At 41.4% G+C, this 20,361-nt stretch overlaps 1 protein-coding gene across 4 annotated transcripts in view; it reads left to right on the plus strand.

Moving 5' to 3' along the window:
- Positions 1-20,361, plus strand: part of ELP3 (elongator acetyltransferase complex subunit 3) — a 99,337-nt gene that overhangs the window by 6,420 nt on the left and 72,556 nt on the right. For 3 of the 4 annotated variants that reach the window (XM_003937211.3, XM_074384108.1, XM_074384106.1), the window contains 5 exons: positions 370-508; positions 6,109-6,179; positions 7,281-7,344; positions 9,454-9,522; positions 12,101-12,255. In XM_003937211.3, the coding sequence (XP_003937260.1) occupies positions 370-508; positions 6,109-6,179; positions 7,281-7,344; positions 9,454-9,522; positions 12,101-12,255 (498 nt within the window). The remainder of the gene's footprint in view (positions 1-369; positions 509-6,108; positions 6,180-7,280; positions 7,345-9,453; positions 9,523-12,100; positions 12,256-20,361) is intronic. The other variant, XM_010347781.3, reaches the window with a different exon arrangement.

The raw sequence follows: 20,361 nt of genomic DNA on the forward strand, positions 1-20,361 counted from the left end.
GCAACCTGTGCCTCCCAGGTTCAAGTGATTCTCCTGCCTCAGTCTTTCGAGTAGCTGGGATTACAGGCATGTGCCACCATGCCTGGCTAAGTTTGTATTTTCAGTAGAGATGGGGTTTCTATTTGTTGGTTAGGCTGGTCTTGAACTCCTAACCTCAGGTGATCTGCCCATCTCGGCCTCCCAAAGTGCTGGGATTACAGGCGTAAGCCGCCATACCCGGCAGTATTCACAGATCTTAAAGCTACTTTTGTCACGTGGTGAAGGGTTAGGAAAATGACACTCGTTAATGATAGTGCTTATAGATCATCCTTTTGGTAGCTTGCTCTTCACATACCGTGATCTTGATAATGTGAGATGCTTTGCTTTCAGGGTGAAAACCAAGACAGCTGCCAAATATGGCCTTTCCGCCCAGCCCCGCCTGGTGGATATCATTGCTGCCGTCCCTCCTCAGTATCGCAAGGTCTTGGTCCCCAAGTTAAAGGCAAAACCCATCAGAACTGCCAGTGGGGTGAGTGATTCGATTCATGGAGTATCAACACACTGGGTATCTGTTCTGGCAGAAGTCCTTGCCCCGTGTACACCCATGTAGTAAGGTGGAGTGGTGGGTTCTAACAAATGAAGGCCCCATGTCAGGATCTGTGCTGGAGTGGAGACTTGTGTGGAATGCGAGGAGAGCAGAGAGAGGAAGAAAACAAATTGTGATTAAAGGAGTAGATGATGTCTTGACGTCTTCAGAAGTATAGATTTAGGCTTGGTGACAATCACAATAGATAAATATTGGCCATCTTAAGCTGGTAGCTTTCAGTATAATTGATGCTTATAAAAGGTACTTTTGGTAGGTAGTTAATGGTGCAAAGTAATTCTATATATTATCATTGTGAGTCCTGTGGAAGTCCAGAAGACAGCGATGTCCCTGCAGCAAATGGGGCTGGGAAGGCCGGGTAGAAAGCACAGAGCTTGCTTGACCCATAAGCCAGGAGGAGCAGGCCCGAAGCGTCGCGGGAGCAAGGACACAGGAAGCTAAAGCACAGAGGTAGAAATGACGGGAAGGGTGTGGTGTATGCAGGGAATAGTGGGTATGCCAGACCGAAGGGCGCTAACAGTTCATTCAGGAGAGCAGGAGTGGGCATTGAACAGGTAGTTTGGGATCAGCCAGTAAAAATCTTAAATGTCTGACAAAGCAGCTAGATAACAGGAAACAAAAGTTTTGCAACAGGAGGTAATATAAACAAAGTAGATTTTCAGAAAATTAATATGGATACAACATGCAGGGTAGTTTGGAGACAGAAAGACTAAATGAGACACTCTTGGTATGATCTCAATGTGCAGTGTTAAGAACACGAGTTAGGATGGATACTCTAGGATGAAAGATATGAGTGTGAGATACATGCAGGGAAATGGATAGAATTAAGACCCTCTTAACATACGGTCCCCAAATTCTGTTCCCAAGGTGATCCCACAAGTTCATTCTGTTATTTGAATTGGGATTTTATATTCCACGGTGCTTGTGTTGACTTGGTGACCATATCTCCTGGATCATGTTACATGTGCAGCTAATTAAACCCTAAAACTTTTACATACAGTGTACCACCAAGCCTCATATCCTCTTCTTTATACTTAAGTGTTTTTGTTTTGTTTGTTTTATCTAGTTAAAAAGCTTGTTAAGAAAAACTGATAGTCCTTGCCCCTCACTTCCCTTTTTCTACCCTAGGGCAACCACTTTTAATTGTTAGCCAATTTCTTTAACATTAACTTCCACATCCCTAAATAACATTCTTCATATAATAGATAAGTCTTCACTTGTTCTTTACTTTCTTTCTGAGGCAGAGTCTTGTTCTGTCTCCCAGGCTGGAGTGCAGTGACATGGTCTTGGCTCACTGCAGCCTCTGCCTCCCAGGTTCAAGTAATTCTCCTACCTCAGCCTCCCAAGTAGCTGGGACTACAGGCATGTGCCACAACGCCTGGCTGATTTTTGTATTTTTAGTAGAGACGGGGTTTTACCATGTTGGCCAGGCTGGTCTCGAACTCCTGACCTCAAGTGATCCGCCTGTCTCAGCCTCCAAAAGTGCTGGGATTACAGGCATGAGCCACTGCCCAGCCGACTTTTTAGGGTTAAGCATTATGTGTGGGCTTGCCACTAAAGACGACAAAAGCTTAGCAACTTTTCAGCCTTACTGGTAAACCTAGACTTCTGTGATACCACCCTCCCTGTTTCTCCTTCTGTGTCTGATCATTTCTGTTCTTTCTCTGAGGGCTACCCTTGTCATGCTTACCTTGAAAAGTTGGTTTGTCTGTTGTCCTGGACCCATTGTGTTCAGTACCGTACATGCTTTCTTTGACAGCCTCATCCATTGGATGGTTTTAGCATTGCTGTATGCCGACTCCCAGCATTAACTGTTCCCTGAGCTTCAGACTCATGTCAGATTGTCAGTTAGGCATCTGTCTTTTGACTGCTTAAGAACCTCCTCATGTATAATGTAACCAAAACTAATACCAGACCTGCTTATTCATCTTTCCTGTACATGTTAGTTCATGGTACCACATGCACTCAGTTTCCAAAAAAGTGTGAAATGCATTGTCCGTTTCTACTGCCACTGGTAGGAATGTTTTGGTCTTTATTATTTCTTGTTTAGATTATTTCAGTCATTTCCTCACTCATCTACTTTGTCCCACCTGCATAAAATTTGTCTTTAACAGTGTCACAAGAGTGATCTATGGAAAGTATCAGAAAGACACAGCTGGTGGCCATTTTCTATCTACTACCAGTCTTACCTCCATGCTTTTATTCTTGCTGTTTCTCTGATGGTGCTTTATTTTATAGAGTAGTTTTAAATTACAGAGAAATATAATTTTATATACTTCCTCTGGTGCCTTCATCCCATCCTAGTTTGTCTGTTATTAATATCTTGCATTGTGTGGTACATTTGTTGTAATTGATGAACTGGTATTGCTGCATTATTATTAACCAAAGCCTGTAGATTAGAATACACTCTGTGCTCTACATTCTGTAGGTTTTGCCAATGTATAATGTCACGTATCCCACTATTACAGTGCCGTACGAAATAGTTTCGCTGCCCTAAAATCTCCTATTTGTCCCTCGTCCTCTCCATGCTCCACATGTAGCCTGACTACCACTGATTGTTTTACTGTCTTTATAGTTTGCTTTTTCCGGAGTGTCGTGTACAGTAGTGGGAATCATACAACCTTTCCCCTTAGCAATATGCATTTAAGGTTCTGCCATGTTTTGTGGCTTGGCAGCTCATTCTTCTTTTTTAATTGCTGAATGATAGTCCATTGTATGGATGCACCACTATTTGCCTATTCCTTCATCTATTGAAGGACATCTCAATTTTTGGCAGTTAAACAAAGCTGTGTGAAGGTTTTTATGTCAACCTTGAGTAACTGTCAAGAAGTGCAGCTGGTAGATCACAGAGTAAGACTATATTTCACTTTGTAAAAAACTGCAGACTCTTCCAATGTGGCTGCATCATTTTGCATTCCCACCAGCACTGAGTGACAGTTCCGACGCTCCACGTCCTTGCTAGCATTTGGAGTTGTTGGTGTTTTGGAGTTTATTTAATTAATTCATTTATTTATTTTGAGACAGGGTTATGCCCTGCCACTGAGGCTGGAGTGTAGTGGCATGATCACAGCTCACTGCAGCCTCAGCCTCAGCCTCGCAGGTTCGAGTTATCCTTCCTCCTCAGCCTCCCGAATAGCTGGGACAATAGGCAAGCATCACCACACCTGCTAATTTTTACATTTTTTGTAGAGACAGGGTTTCACCATGTTATCTAGGCTGGTCTTGAACTCCTAGGCTCAAGGGATCCTCCTACCTTGGTCTCCCAAAGTGCTGGGATTACTAGGCGTGAGCTATGGTGCCCAGCTAGTGTTTTGGATTTCAACCATTCTCACAGTTGAGCCGTGGTATCTCCTTGTTTAGTCTGTAATTCCCCAGTGACACGGGGCTGAGCATCTTTCCATGTGCTTATTTGCCACTGTATATCTTCTTTAATGAGAGATCTCTTCACATCTCTTACCCTGTTCTTAACTGGGTGTTTTCTTACTAAGTTTTAAGAGTTGTTTGTATAGTTTAGCTGCAAATGGTTTATCAGGTACCTTTTATGCAGGCATTTTCTCCCAGTCTGTGACTGGTCTTTTCATTGGCTCTCTCAGAGCACAACTTTTAAGTAGAGACAGTGAGGTGTGTAACCCATTTTGAGTTTGTATTCCAGTTGTTTGTTTTCCTTGAAACACCGTGGTTGCTAACGCTGATAGATTACTGTCATTTAACCCTCAGACCTCATTTAAGTTTCACCAGCCATTTCAATAATGTTGCACAGAACTGAGCTCAGAATCACTTGTGGCATTTAGTGGTCGTATCTCTTTAGTCTAGACATTTCCTTTGCCTTTTTTGCAGTCCATTACCTTAACACTTCTGAAGATTTCAGGCAAGTCATTTTGTAGCACGTGCCTCAGTGTGGGTTCATCGACTGTTTGCTCATCATGAGATTCAGGTTCTACATCTTCGGCCTGTGCATCACAGAATTGGCACTGCGTTCTTCCCCTCGTCTCCCATCAGTGGTGCATAGGTGCCGTTTGTCCTGTCACTGGGGTTTCTCATTTGTTTGTATGAAGGAATTAAAGGTTTCCTATTTTGTGGGTTGTCATCTGTTACTATCACTATTTTGATGCACAAATTATTGCAGACTTGACCAGTGGGAGCCTTTTGAAGCTGGTTTCTATGTCTTTTTAAAATGTCCTCATCATTCTTTGAGCAGTTTTCAGCTTTCTGGCGCAGGAAAATGTTCCAGGCTCAGCCAGGCGTGGTGGCTCATGGCTATAATCCCAGCACTTTGGGAAGGTTGAGGCAGGTAGATCACCTGAGGTCAGGAGTTCGAGACTAGCCTGGCCAACATGGCGAAACCCAGTCTCTACTAAAAAAAAAAAAAAAAAAAAAACCCAAAAAAAATTAACCGGGCATGGTGGCACATGCCTGTAATCCCATCTACTTGGGAGGCTGAGGCAGGAGAATTGCTTGAACCCAGGAGGTGGAGTTGCAGTGAACAAGCTCATGCCATTGCACTCCAACAGAGTGAGACTCTGTCTCAAAAAAAAAAAAAAAAAAAAAAAAAGTTCCAGGCTCATCTTAGACTTTCTTTGCTCCAGCCCTGGAATCAGCCATTTCCCCAAGGAGCCCTGGTTTCTTTTAGCAGGGAAGTATATTTAGAAACTAAGACCTGTGTACTAGGTGTGCTTACTGCTACTAGGGTGTTGCTGCTGCCAGACTCTCAGTGGATCAAGCGAGGACATACGTATGTGTAGCTACGTACATACATGCACCACATACAGGTAACACATTTCCATTTGTATTTACTTGTCAGTCTACTATATGTTGAACACTCTGATTCACCACAGTACCTTTAATTCCACCCAGTCTGCAGCATCCATACTGCTTCTCTCCCTTTCCATGTTTGTAACTGCTTCTCTGACAGCGAGAAGCCTGGCTCGCATTCACTTCCATGGATGGCCTGATTTCACCAAGTGCCCCAGATGTAACCAGTCTTATGTCTCTGCCACTGCCTCCTGTCCTCACCTCACTTAGACTCTGTCAGAACCCTCTGAGGTTATTTACATCAGAGTCTGTGAAACATGAAGCTGCCAGTTTAATAGTCCCTGCTGCAAATGCTGAGATCTGGTGTGTTCACGAGGTGTTTTAGTCATAAAGGTTAGGTTTATATAGAATGTCATAGAATTGCATAAAGTAATTCTTTTTTCTTACAGGCTATTTCGTAAGACAATCAGAGAGAGAAAGACTAAGAATCATTCTGGCTTTAACAATTAATTTGTTATTCTGTACTTAATTGATTATAAAATGGAATACAAACTCACACATATAATGCATATGGACATTTTAAAGATGATTCATACTGAACAGAGATCACCCTTGTACCCAGTGCCCAGCTTAAAAAATACAGCCTTGTCGATACCTTTGAAGCCCTTCTTGCCACTGGTTGCATTCCTCTCCTTCCGTCTAGGGATAACCGCTCTGTTGAGTTTTGTATTAATGATCCCATAAGAGCTTTTGTATTCATCTTTCTTTTATAGATTGCTGTTGTGGCTGTGATGTGCAAACCCCACAGATGTCCACACATCAGTTTTACAGGAAATATATGTGTGTAAGTATGGTGATTTTTTTAAGTTCTATGTGCTTGTGTTTTAATTTAATTATGTCCCCTCAAGCCCTTAATTAGTACATGCTGATAATATTTAAAAGTTTGACTTCATAGTTTTATTGATTACCCCTTTCAAACAAGCAACCATTGGTAGATGTTTTACTGCTTTAAAATTGGAGTATACGAGGCCGGACGCAGTGGCTCACGCCTATCATCCCGGCACTTTGGGAGGCCAAAGCAGACGGATCACCTGAGGTCAGGAGTTTAAGACCAGCTTGGCCAACACTGTTAGGCCCCGTGTCTACTAAAAATACAGAAATTAGCCAGGTGGGGTGGCACGTACCTGTAGTCCCAGCTACTTGGGAGGCTGAGGCAGAATTGCTTGAACCTGGGAGTTGGAGGTTACAGTGAGCCGAGATCACGCCACTGCACTCCAGCCTGGGTGACAGAGCAAGACTCCATCTCAAAATAAATAAATAAATAAAATTGAAACATATGACTATTTTAATTTGTTGCAATATACAGTTTTAAAAATGTAGGTTATGGAACTCAAAACAGTACATTCTGTGAAACTCATAAATGAAACATTGGAATATAAGCTGCCTAAATTCCACGTCAGAAATTTAAAATAAATTTGGATCAGAAACATATCAAAGTAAAAAATTATTCTTCTACATAACCTTTAGATTTCTCAAACTCAGTTGTTTGAAAGAATTAGCAGAAGAGTTTGCATGATTCTAAGTAGGAAGATAAAAAGGGGGAAAGCTTTTCTTGAGTTTGGTTCCCAAGAGAACACTGAGTATTGATCCAAACTTGGGAAAACTTCATTCCTGTTATTGGCCCCTAAAAGCTTGAACTGCTGAAATAACCACAACTGTAGCATTTTGAAAATGGGTATGATATTGTCTGTTTACATGTTTATCTTACTTACTTGTTGGCAGCAAATACCTTATTTACAGACACCACAAAGTTAGATTTTTCTGTTGGGATTTGAAAAGGAAGCTCGTTTAATGTCAGGATTTTATGGAGACAGTAGACGCTTGGAACTAGATGGCTGACCTAAATTTTGTATCTGACATTCTTGTTCTTTTGCTGTATTGGCAGATACTGCCCTGGTGGACCTGATTCCGATTTTGAGTATTCGACCCAGTCTTACACTGGCTATGAGGTATAGTAACTTCAGACCGTCCTGATGAAGTATTGCTTCACACTTTACCTGTGGCATGCTTTTACCAGTACTGGCTTTCTGACAATTTTTTTTGGTTGTTTTTGGTCGTTGCTGTTCTAATGATAAAAGCTGTTCATTCACCAAATATTTACCAGTGTCTACTAGTGCCCTATATTGTTCTAGCCACGAGAGCAATACTTACATGAGCACTTCTTATTGCTGTATCCCAGACACTGTTCAAAGTGCTTTACAACTGTAAACCTTACTGCAATGTTTTGAAGATAGACTCTATCATTATCCCAGTTTGCCGGTTGGGAAACTATGGCGTAGCAGGCTTAAACAGCTGGCCCCGACACGCTGTTAGTAAGTGACAAGCAGGTCTAGAGCTCTGCTGCTCACCACTGCATTGTACTGTCTGTTTGTCTTCTGGAATTTACATTTTTTCTTCTTCTTTTTTTTTTTTGAGATGGAATCTTGCTCTGTCACCCAAGCTGGAGTGCAATGGCATGACCTCCTTTGCTGCAGCCTCCACCTCCCAGGTTTAAGCAATTCTCCTGCCACAGCCTCCTGAGTAGCTGGGGCTATAGGCGAGCACCACCACACCCAGCTAATTTTTGTATTTTTTGTAGAGTCAAGGTTTTATCCTGTTGGTCAGGCTGGTCTCGAACTACCGACCTTAAGTGATATGCCCGCCTCAGACTTCCAAAATGCTGGGATTACAGGCAGAGAAGTCACTAGAAAAAGGCTCAAGGAAGGAAAGATGGCGGTGGTTGTGCAGCACAGAGAGTGAGGGAAGTGTGAGGCTGGGGAGCAAATGAGCTGGGGTTTGTAAGCAAGGGTAAGGAGTTTGCATTGTTTGCATTTTAGTGTAGGAGTTATGAGACGCCATTAGGATTTAAGGCAGGGGAATGATGCCTCCGATTTCAGTTTTTTAAAAGACGGTTTTGATGGCCATGTAGAGAAACGGTTAGAGTGGGGACCAGAAAGAAGGCAGGCGGCCAGTGAGGCACTGTTGAAGGAGTCATCCTTCTCAAAAGAGCTCAGAAGCCAAGAAACCTTGTGACTTTATTCTCATAGATGTTTTCATTTTTTTTCTGTTTTCTAGGGTTCAAATTTTTTTGAAATAGAAGAGCAATGATTTAGTGAAAGGCTTCCTCCCATTCCTGTCCCCTGGCCGCTCTTTTTTGCTCCTCCCACTACCAGTTAGTGTTCTCTATTATTTCCTCCCCATCCTATGGCGATTTTCCAATATAGCCATGGGTTGCATATCCCTTCTGCGAAATGCTTGGGACCAGAAGTGTTTCAGATTTTGGATTTTTCTGGGTTTTGGAATATTTGCGTATACATAATGAGAAATCTTGAGAGTAGAGCCCAAGTCAGCATGAGATTCATTTTTGGTTTATGTACACCGAGTACACCTAGCCTGAATCAATTCTCTACAATATATTTTTAAATAATTCTGTTTATTAAACAAAGTTTGTGTTAAGTACTTACATGTGGAATTTTCTACTTGTGGTCTCGTGTTGGCACTCAAAAATTTTTGAGTTTTGGAGCATTTTGGAGTTTTGGATTAGAGATGCTCAACCAGATGTATTCTTTATCTGACTTACTGCACGTAAGGTAGCGTATCAGAATCCCCCTTCACTGTGCCTTGATTTTACAATATCTTAATGAACATTTTATGACAGTACATTGTTTCATGACTGTAGAGTATTCCACTGTATGACAGTAGCCATTAAAAACTGTGTGGTATTTAAGAAGCTCATTTGAAAGTTACTTTATTACATGACTGGAATATGCACATCTGTGTCTGTGGGCAGAACACTTTGGTGACCCTGGGATTCCATAAGTGTTTATACAAAAGAAAGATACGACCCAAGGACGTCCTGCTGTTGACGTGCTTATGGCAGCGTGAGTAGACACCTGCCTGGTGCTATTCAGGACGTTATTTCAAACCCTGACGAGACTGAGAAAAGTTAATGGGAGTACACACTGTGTTTTCAGTGTTCAGAACCATAGACAGTTTTTTTTTTTTTTAATACAGTTCTTTTGAAACTACTTTTTATTTTTAATTAAACGTGGGCATAACAGAATATTTTTCTCTTCTAGCCAACCTCCATGAGAGCTATCCGTGCCAGATATGATCCTTTCCTACAGACAAGACACCGAATAGAACAGGTACATTTTTTAAAGACATTTAAAAAAAAAAAAGTTGTTTATACTTAGTAAGAAGGCAGTGTTGCTTGATTCAAATTGAACCTGAAATAAGAATGAAAAAAAGGTGTTTTTCCCCTTTGTAAGTTTTTAATATCTATGTAAGGGAGGAAGAATTAACCTTGCCTAGTAAGGTCAAAACAGTACTTTCTTTAAAGACTGTATTTATTGTTTAAGGGTTTTATATTCTCTAAGTTTTTCTGAATTTGTAGAAAGTCATTTGTAGTATGAAGTTTATAGAATGAAGACGTATGAAAGTTCTTAAACAATAGGTGGATGTGTTGACTTTTAACTTCCAAAGGTCAAATTAAGAAGTATTTTGACTGGCCAGGTAGAACGGCTCATGCCTGTAATCCCAACACTTTGAAAGGTTGAGGCATCAGATGGCTTGCACCCAAGAGTTTGAGACCAGCCTGGGCAGCACAGCAAAGCCCCATCTACAAAAAATACCAAAATTAGTGTGGCGTGGTGGTGTGCACCTGAAGTCTTAGCCACTTGGGAGGCTGAGGCTGAGGTGGGAGGATCCCTTGAGCCCAGAAGGTTGAGGCTGCAGTGAGCTGTGGTCATATCACTGCACTTCAGCCTGAGTAGCAGAGCAAGAACCTGTCTCAAAAAGAGAAGTACTGTGACAGATTTGTTGGGTAGAAATAGGAAATTGCCTGCAAAGGAGTACGAGGAATTTGTGAGGGTTATGGCATTGTTCTGTATCATGATCATGGTGGTGGTTACATAACTCTCATCCATTGTACACTTAAAGTTAGTGGATTTTATTGTGTTTAAATTGTACCTCAGTATAGCTGACTAAAAACAAGTAGTATGTACATGACCTTGCACTATTCAAGAAATCTGAACATTAATACAGATTTTCTTTATTTACAAGTTTATTTTAAACTTGTCCAATTTTAAAAAATGTAAAGCACTGTCCCCATAGTTGTAACAGTAATGTATAGTAGGCACATCAAGTCTAAAGTCGATAGTAATACATGCCATCATGGGTAAGTTATCTTTAGTTTTATTTATGGGCTTGTTGATGAATACTGTTCTGTTTTAATTTACATTTTGCTGTTACCCAAGCATGTCAGGAGCAGGATTGCCAGTGACAGGAGAGGACCCCACCTAGGGGAGCCCACATTTTTCCAAAAAGTGGGTTCTAAACTGACGTTTGCTTCAATTTCTTCTTGAGCTATGATATTTAATTTATTTGAAATGTAAAATAATGTTTTAATTGCGCATGAAATGTGTATGTTTACCAAAAAAGGAGCATAGCTTATAAGATTTAGACACTGACATTGAGCAGTGATTCTTTCCTTAGATATAAATGCTCGGGAATTACCTGAGTAACTTCTCCAAAACGTGTGTCAGATCGTCATGTCTTGAGGTTCTGATTCAGTCTGCTTTAAGGTGCTAGCAAGACATTTCAAAAAGCTACCAGGGTAATTTTGATGAGTGTTCCTTGTAAACAACCATAGATCTAGAAATGCAGTATTCTTTTAGTGTTGATATACACACAGGCATATCTATAGTTTTTCTCTATAAATTATTTGCCGTTCTCAGAATTACTGTTAATTTCAATGCCTATTTTAAAAAATTAGAATCTTGGCTTATTGTAGTCAACAAAATGAAAAATTTGTATCATTCTGTCCCCTAGTAGAGGAGACCTAATATTCCTTTTTTTTTTTTGAAACAGAGTTTCACTCTTGTTACCCTAGGCTGGAGTGCAGTGGCACAATCTCGGGTCACTGCAACTTCCGCCTCTTGGTTCAAGTGATTCTCCTGCTTCTGTCTCTGGAGTAGCTGGGATTATAGGCACCCGCCACCACACCTGGCTAATTGCTGTATATTTAGTAGAGATGGGGTTTCACCATGTTGGCCAGGTTGGTCTCAAACTCCTGACCTCAGATGATCCACCCTCCTTGGGCTCCCAGTTGATTGGATTACAGATATGAGCCACTGCATCGGCCCTAATGTTTCATTTTTAATCAATCAGACTTTAACTTTTTTTAGAAAGCAGACATGAGATGTGTGCCCAGAATCATCCATCTATTTTAGACTGCTGTCTTGATTTTTCTTTCTAATCTATTCTTTTTCCTTCTGTTGTATCAAGTCTTTATTATGCTACGTAATCATTCATGTATCGTTGTTGACCATAAATGCTGCCTTTTTGTTTCCTCGGCTTAGCACCAAGTCTGGCATAAAATACATGATCAATAAATACTTATTATTTTGCATATTGTATTATATTTGTCTTTACTGCTTTCCAGTTTATGTTCTTCATGTTTTAAATTTCTGCTTTGTAAGTATTCAAGTTAAGCCTCTTGTTTGTTATTTTACAGTCTCATTAGCCTTCTTTGTTGGAGTTCTTCTCACCTTTTTTCTTTCAGACTTGAGCCTATTTTTTATCCATACAACTAGCTAAATGTGTTTCATTGTTTGATTTTTAAACTGTACTGATAAAACAGTGCAAAATAAGAGATCTGCAATGCCTTCTTACAGTAGTAGTTTATGCTTATATCATTCTAATGCTAATGAATTTGTCTTTCAGTTAAAACAGCTTGGTCATAGTGTGGATAAAGTGGAGTTTATTGTGATGGGCGGAACGTTTATGGCCCTTCCTGAAGAATACAGAGATTATTTTATTCGAAATTTACATGATGCCTTATCAGGACATACTTCCAACAATATTTACGAGGCAGTCAAGTAAGAAATTCTTATTTTATTATAGTCTCCAAAGTGGTTGTCAGTTTATGCTTCTAGCAGCAGCCTGTCAGGATGCCTTCTGCTTGCATCCACATTCTTTCTCCTCATGGTCTTTCTCATTTCATGGGAAAGGATTATTTTCACTGAAAGAAGGGGACTGGGAGTACTCTTTATTTGAAACATTTAGCTGCTGTAAAATCAGCAAAACAAGGTACTGTTATTTAAAAACTTAATTTAGAGACAATATGATTTCTAATTATTAAATACTATCTGTTTGTGATTAGGATCTTAGTCTGTTTTGTGCTGCCGTAACAAAATATCTGAGACTAGGTAATTTATAATGAACAGAAATGTATTGGCTCACAGCTTTGGAGGCTGGAAAGTCCAGTGTCAAGGTGCTGGCATCTGGCAAAGGCCTTCTTATTACATCATCACGTGGCAAAACGCAGGGAAGCAAAAAGCAGACACATGTGCTCTTTTATAATGGCATGAATCTCACCCACAAGGTCAGCGCCCTTATGGCCTGATCACCTCTCAAAGGTCTCACCTATTAATACTGTTGAATTGACAATTTCAGCATGAGTTTTAGAGGGGACAAACTCATGTTTGTCAAATCACGTGCCAATCAAACCACAACAAGTTCATTTACTCATTCTGAATTCTAGTTGACAAAGTTATGCATTATTTTGACACCTTGCTTTTAGCAGGAAGAATACTACAGTTTTGTATGTAGTTCAGTGATTTAAGAAGTGAAAGTGTTAAAATAGTTTTTGTTTTCAAGAGTCGTAGGAACACCTCAGTAGTCACTGTTTTCCTTATTTACCAAATCCTTCTTGAGGGCCCGCTAGATACTGTGTACTGTTTCAGATACTGTAAAGTGGTGATACTCAGGCTGAGACCCAAAGTACAAGCATGGGTTAGGCCAACAGCAGAAAGGATGAGATAAAGGCCCTGAATTGGGAAACAGCTTCCGTGTTTTAGGGACGGAGGAACCAGCATGGTTAGAGCCTATGTTAAACCATTTGTGTCACTATAAAGGAACACCTAAGACTGGGTAATTTATAAAGAAAAGAGGTTTAATTGGCTTCAGTTCTGCAGGCTTCACATGAAGCATAGTGCTGCCATCTGCTTCTGGTGAGGCCTCAGGAAGCTTCCAATCATGGTTGGAAGGTGAAGGGGAGCCAGTACATCACATGCCAGGCGTGGGGGGAGGTGCCACACTCTTTTAAACAACCAGATTTCACGTGCAACAACTGAGCAGGACTCACTCATCACCAAGGGGATGGTGGTAAGCCATTTATTTATGAGGAATCCAGCTCCAGGACCCAAACACCTCCCACCAGGCCACACCTCCAACATTGGGGATGACATTTCAACATGAGATGCAGAGGGGACAACGCCCAAAGCATGTCAGATCCCAGTGAACAAGAGAAAGAATGTCATGCGATGGGGTTGAAGTGTGAGGTAAGGGCCAAGTTACACATGCTTTCGAGGAGTTGAAGTTTTATTTGAAATGCAGTCGAAAGTAGATGACTGGGAAGTGGCATTTCTGGTTAACAGGTAGGCTCATTCTGGCTACTGTCTGGCTAATGGATTAGAGGAGTATAAGGGTGAAAGTGAGAAACCAGATAGGGGGCCATCTGATTCTCTGCATCCCTGCTTGGATTAGAGCGGTGGCAATGGTGTTGGAGAGGAGATTGAGATGGCGGGTGAGAGAGAGGAAGGCGTCAAGCCGAACACTAAGTTTCTGGCTGCCAGAAATGGTAGGAAGGTAGGGTAGGGCCACTGATGTGTAAAACTCATTGGCAACAGCAGAGACAATCTCAGTGGGAGGAAATCAGGAGTTCTCTTTGGGGTGTGTGAAGTTTGAAGTGCCTGTGATACATTCTGGTGGAGATGTCAGTGGCCTTTGAATACAAGAGAACTCTGGGCTGATGGTACAAAAGAGGATTATCAGTTCATAGGTAAGATTGCCAGCCCTGTAAAAGGAGGAGGCCACCTCATGGGAGAGTTTTGGATTGCCAAGGTATACTAAGTGAAAAGCAATATTTAGAGCAATTCTTTTTTTTTTTTTTTTTTTTTTTGAAATGGAGTTTCGCTCTTGTTACCCAGGCTGGAGTGCAATGGCGCGATCTCGGCTCACCGCAACCTCTGCCTCCTGGGTTCAGGCAATTCTCCTGCCTTAGCCTCCTGAGTAGCTGGGATTACAGGCACGCGCCACCATGCCCAGCTAATGTTTTGTATTTTTAGTAGAGACGGGGTTTCACCATGTTGACCAGGATGGTCTCAATCTCTTGACCTCGTGATCCACCCGCCTCGGCCTCCCAAAGTGCTGGGATTACAGGCATGAGCCACCGCACCCGGCTAGAGCAATTCTTATAGTAGGATCCCATTATCTGTGTGTTCATACACACACACATACACACACACACACACACACACACACGCACACACACATCTGTATATAAATGCATAGAAAAGGTGGTAGAATAATGGTCACCATAGACCTCAGAGCTGAGGAGGAAGGGGCATGGGGAGTGGGAGTGAAGGAGGAGGTTTACATTTGCTCCATATACAGTGGGCCAGGTGTTGTCATGGGTGTTTAATATTCCCTTATTTAATGTTCATAATAAGCCTTTGAGTTAATTGTTCAGATTATCCCTGTTTTACAGGTGAGGAAGCTGAGGCACAGGGAGATGAAGCAGTTTGCTCCAAGTTGCAGAGGTGGTTGGTAATAGAGTGTGATATGAATCCCAGGTAGCTTTGCTTTCAGAGCCTAACTTTGTAAGCTGTGCTGGCTATCAAAATATAAGTGTGTCTATATGTGCGTGCAGATACCAGAGCGTGAAGATATTGGGAGGAACGTGGCCTCTTTTTCCTTGCCTCCCTTCTCTACCACCCTCAGGCTTTTGTCTGGTTTCTCTTTTATATGGGGTGGGGGTTTTATATAGTTAATTATATGGTGGTTCAACTAGTGCCACCTCTTAAGATTTTTTGTGTAGGACCAAATTTTGAGTAGACCTAAGGGTGGTTTTTATTACCCTGTAAGTAAAGCACTTTTGGCACATAGTAAGCACAGGTAAATATGTGAATTAATTTTGAATGAATGGTCAGTTAGCTGATGACCTGGGTAGGGCTGCCTTTCCAAATTGGGGACAGTCAGATCTTTTTGTGCCCTCCCTACTCCCCAACCCCCCTAACTTCCTTTGTTCTCCTTGGGTTTGTGAAAGCCAAAAGGAGAGAGGAGCTTTTTCATGAAGTTCAATACCAAGGGTAGCTAAAAGAGCCTATGTGAAAGGTTCGGCAGCAGGGAGAGTTTGTGTGGACAGCAACCCTCTTCTATTTGATTGACTCTGGGGACTGTAACAGGTGAATTCTGTGTCTGTGAACCTGGACTTGTAGCATTGTGATCTTTTCCTCCTGCAGGGGCCTTAGTAGCAGGTGACTGTATTGTTACTGCTCATTCAAAACTGATCAAGAGGCCGGGTGTGGCGGCTCACGCCTGTAATCCCAGCACTTTGGGAGGCGGAGGCAGGCAGATCGCTTGAGGCCAGGAGTTGGAGACCAGCCTGGCCAACATGACGAAACTTCATGTCTACTAAAAATATAAAAATTAGCTGGGCGTGGAGGCTGGCACCTGTAGTCCCAGGCGGAGGCTACTCGGGAGGCCGAGGCACAAGAAACACTTGAACCCAGGAGACGGAAGTTGCAGTGAGCAGAGATTGCACTACCGCACTCCAGCCTGGCTGACAGAGGGAGACTCTGTCTCAAAAAAAAATTGATCATTAATATGAATCATCCTTAGTAAATGCTGAAATCTTCAAACATTAGAGGAGTAATAATACCATCCAACTAATTACTCTTAATACTGAGAAATCAAACTATACCTTGGATAAGATGTGATGGAGGAAAAACAGGAATGGCAGTGGAACGTTCTGTTAGAGGGTTGCTGACCACAATTCATTCAGCTCTGAAAATTCCCTGGCAGGGGCATCTATCAAGATAAGTTTTTCTGTGTGAGCTTATATACTTCTATGCTCCTCTCTTGGTGCAGCTATTCTTATGCTGAAGACCTTACATGTTAAGTGGAATTGAGCTGTAAATGTCTTAGACTAGCCTCTCTTCCCCCATTAAAAATTTGCCACAAAGTTTGTCAGAGCCTGCAGTTTCCCGAAGTGTACGAAGCAGGCCAATGGGGTCTGCATAGTGAATTTTTAGGGTGTGTCTAGTTTGACATTTTCATCAGTTGAAACTAAAAATTGTGCTCTAATCTTGGTGTAATGTTTTATTTTTGCAAAAATGTTCTAGTGCCTAGTGGTGTTGGAATGTAAGTTGTCTGTCACTGGGTTGAAAATGGGGTTGTCTGGTACAGCAAGCTCTCTGCAGATCATGATGTGTTCGTAGAAAAAGCCCTGTGCAAGAGAGAGCAACTTCCAGTCATAGCCAAGGCCGGGCCTGTGTTGTTTTGTTTCTGTTCTTGAATTTGCCTCAAGAGGGCAACAAACACTTTATTTTCAGATAAAATTTATACATGGTTTGGGTCTTCATTGCAGCACATCTCATGAAGGCTCTTGAGAAGTAATAAAAGTGCAATCTGGGAGCCATAAAGCCATCCATCAATTATGCTGGGTTCTGCCTGCGCACACTTGAAATGTTTTGCTGTTTTCTCTCAGTCTCTGTACTTCTGTGAGATAATCTGAACAAAAGAAAAGACCCGATTTGTGGCGAATTGTTGCTTTGGTGAGGTAAAGTTTTACTACAAACTCCTCATAATAGAGTTGGTATTTGTTTTGAGGGAAACTTTGCACTGGAAGAAATGATAGTTTAGTTTGTGCTACAGAACTAGAGGCAGAACGTATTTTCAAATGGCGTCGTTGTGAAATAAAAAGCAGGCCAGAGAAATTGTGGTTTTGACGTAATGTGTCCCTTGGAAAGGTCTGGACTTTCCCTTGCCCTTCCCTCTCACCTTGCGTGGAGTATATGTGTGAAAACGGGTTGGTTAGCACAGCGCAGCCCGCCTCTCTTTAGATGTAAGGTGACATGTGTATTTTACTTTTGTTTTTGCTTGCAAACTGCGTAGTTGTAATTGACTTTCATTAGCTTATCAGGGATTTTTTTTAAAGATTAATTTTAAATTAGGTTAAAAATGACATATTGTGACCGCTGAGTCAGCAAGCAGTGTTGAAGATTAATGGTCTGTTTATGTTATGATCAAGTTGTGCTGCTGTGTTAGCTCAGGTGTCCCTGCTAGGTTTTCATATGTTGAACCTGATTAAAGTTTTGCTTCTTAAAAGAGTAGGAGTTACGGTAAAGAAAAGCCCCAGAAGGCAGAGCCTGGTTATTATGTATGGCAAGCTAGTAGCAAGCAGTGTGTTATATTCTTGCAGATGGAAAAATTGGAAAGGTAAGTGAACAGAGAGTTCAAGGACAGAGCAGGTAAGGCTTTTGTGAAGGCTCATTAAATCAAGCAAAGTGCTAATCACTCAGTGCTATCAACTGGACTGGGATTCTTCCGTAGTCTCCAGAGAGCAACAATTACTGGTGACTGTCATCGTATAACAATCAGGCTTTGCAGATGAAAAGGACCGGTAGTGGGGTCTGAGTCACCCATTCACTAGAATGCAAATGTTGCCAAATAACTCCAAACAACCTTTTACAATAGTTTTATTCCTTTTTAATCAGCTTTGCCCAGAAGCAGTTTTACATTCAATCACTTAATGCTCCTTGGCTGTTTTCACAAGATGCAATTTAAAAGAGTAGTTACCCATCAAGAAGTGGGTGAGTCATACTTTCTCCCTGTGGAATTTTAAATTCATTTCCGTTCCTTCCTCTTCCCCCTCCCCCATTAATGACTTTAAATCCTTCAACTGTGTTCTTACCTGTCTTAGAAAAGCTGAAGTGCTAGGTAATGCTAGGTACCAGGCCCAGAAGACACTTTCCTAGACTTGCAGAGCTTCGAAGTAAGCAAAAGGAACCTCCAGAGGCTTGAGAGTGACTGACTGTTGCCTTGCTGCTCTGGGCCTCATTTCTGGCAGGCCTCAGGACCTTCTGCAGTTCTGGGCTTTGACTCTGATACTCCCTACCTCTCACTTTTTATATTGACCATTTAACCTTCTCCTCTGGTCACCCAGATTTCCGTAGATGGTGACTGTTATAAGTAGAATTTTCAATGCTGCAAACGAAGTAGCTCTCGAATATACATTTCCTCAGCAAGACAGTTTACCTCTGTAGAAGGGTGTGGCTCACAGATGGAACAATGGCGCTCACACACCTGGATGAGGGAGGGAAAAGGGTACTTATGCCTGATGGCGGGTTGCCTCTACTGCTGTGCCGTTCCCCTGTTGGCTAGGGTTAGACTGCACAGTCTAGACTAATCCTGATTGGCTGTTTTAAAGGGAGCAGGCGTATGAGCTGGAGTGGTGGGGTGGGTAGTTTGGCGGAAAGGATGGTTATGGGCAGGTCAGAGCAGATAGTCAGGGGTCAGAGCAGGTGACTGGAGTGAGTCCGGATGGGGTAGGGGACCGGGGAAACAGATGTGAGCTACTGATAGAACTGGTAGAAAAGGTTGTTTACTTAAACTACGAGGAAGTTAAACTTTAAAATAGAGAATAAGAGCTGAAACATACAGTGACTCTTTGAAGAGAAACTGGGGGTTCATTGTATCGAACATAACCAGGATCCTTAACATTGGGTGGAGAGCCTAGGATACAGTTGTAGTCACCTTAAGAGAGTTGATACTGCTTTTCTTTCTGCATTTTATTTGCAAGAAACACAGATTAAACAGTTTTTAATGACCATCCACATACCCATCACCTGGATTCTACAATACTTGCTTTATCATGTATCTGTCAGGTCCACTATCCATTCATCAGTCTCTAGCACGTGCTTGCTCTCTTTTTTGGTGCATTTCAGAGTTGTATGCTTCAGTACACTTCTCCCCAGATACTTCATCATGCATATCACTGACTAGTGTTCACTGTTTGCACCGTTTCAGGAAATTTACATGTAGTACAAAACAACTTGTAGCATAATATATTTATGTGAAACATACATATCTTCAGTATACCATTTGGTTATTTTTGGAAAATGCATGTACCTGTGCTACAAAGTCTTATTAAGATACAGACTGTCACTGTCATCCCAGGAAGTTCACACATCCCTCTTCCTGGTAAATCCTCCCCTGTGCCTCCCAGAGGCAGCCGTTCTTCTTATTTTTTTCCCCATCACAGATTAGTTTTGTCTATTCTAGAACGTCAAAATGGAACCATATAGCATACTCTTTTGCATAAGGCCTCTTTCACTGAGCCTACTGTTTTGAGATTTATCCATGTTGTTGGGTGGTTCATGAGTTTTTACCTATTTAGTGCTGAGTAGTATTCCATTGTATGCAGAGATCACAGTTTGTTTACCATCCTTCTATTGATAGATGCCTGAGCTATTTCATTTGTGGCAATTATGAATAAAACTTCAGTGTGCATTCTTGTATAAGTCTTTTTGTGGCTATATGTATTTATTTCCCTTGGGGAATAAATAGACGTAGAATTGCTATATAAGTTTAGTTTTACCAGAAACTGCCAGTCATTTTCCCAAAATGGCTCTACTATTTGTACTCCCACCAATAGTGTGCGAGCATTTGGTTGCACCACATCCTCACCAACATATGGTGTTGTCAGTCTTTTTAATTTTAGCCATTCTAGTGGGTGTATAATGGCATCTCGTGGTTTTAATTTGCTTTTTCCTGATGAGTAACGATGTTGAACACTTGAGTATGTGCTTATGCTATTTGAGTATCTTTCCTTTGTGAAGTATCTGTTAAAATCTTCTGCCCATTTCTTCTTGAGTGTTTGTATATCCTAGCTGCCGGTTCTTTGTCAGCTCTATATTTTGTAAATATGAAAACTCAGTCTGCAGTTTGGGTATTTGTTATATTAATGGTATCTTTTAGCCAAATTATTTTTTGATAAAGTCTAATTCAGCAATGGTTATTGCTTTTCCATAGTGTCTCTAATAAACCATTGCACGTTCCCAAGGCACAAAGGTACTTCCCTCTTTTTAGGTTTCACATACAGGTTTATGTTCCATCTTGAATTAATTCTTATGTGTAAT

This window comes from Saimiri boliviensis, chromosome 13, assembly GCF_048565385.1.
Source record: "Saimiri boliviensis isolate mSaiBol1 chromosome 13, mSaiBol1.pri, whole genome shotgun sequence".
Taxonomy (NCBI): Eukaryota; Metazoa; Chordata; class Mammalia; order Primates; family Cebidae; genus Saimiri; species Saimiri boliviensis.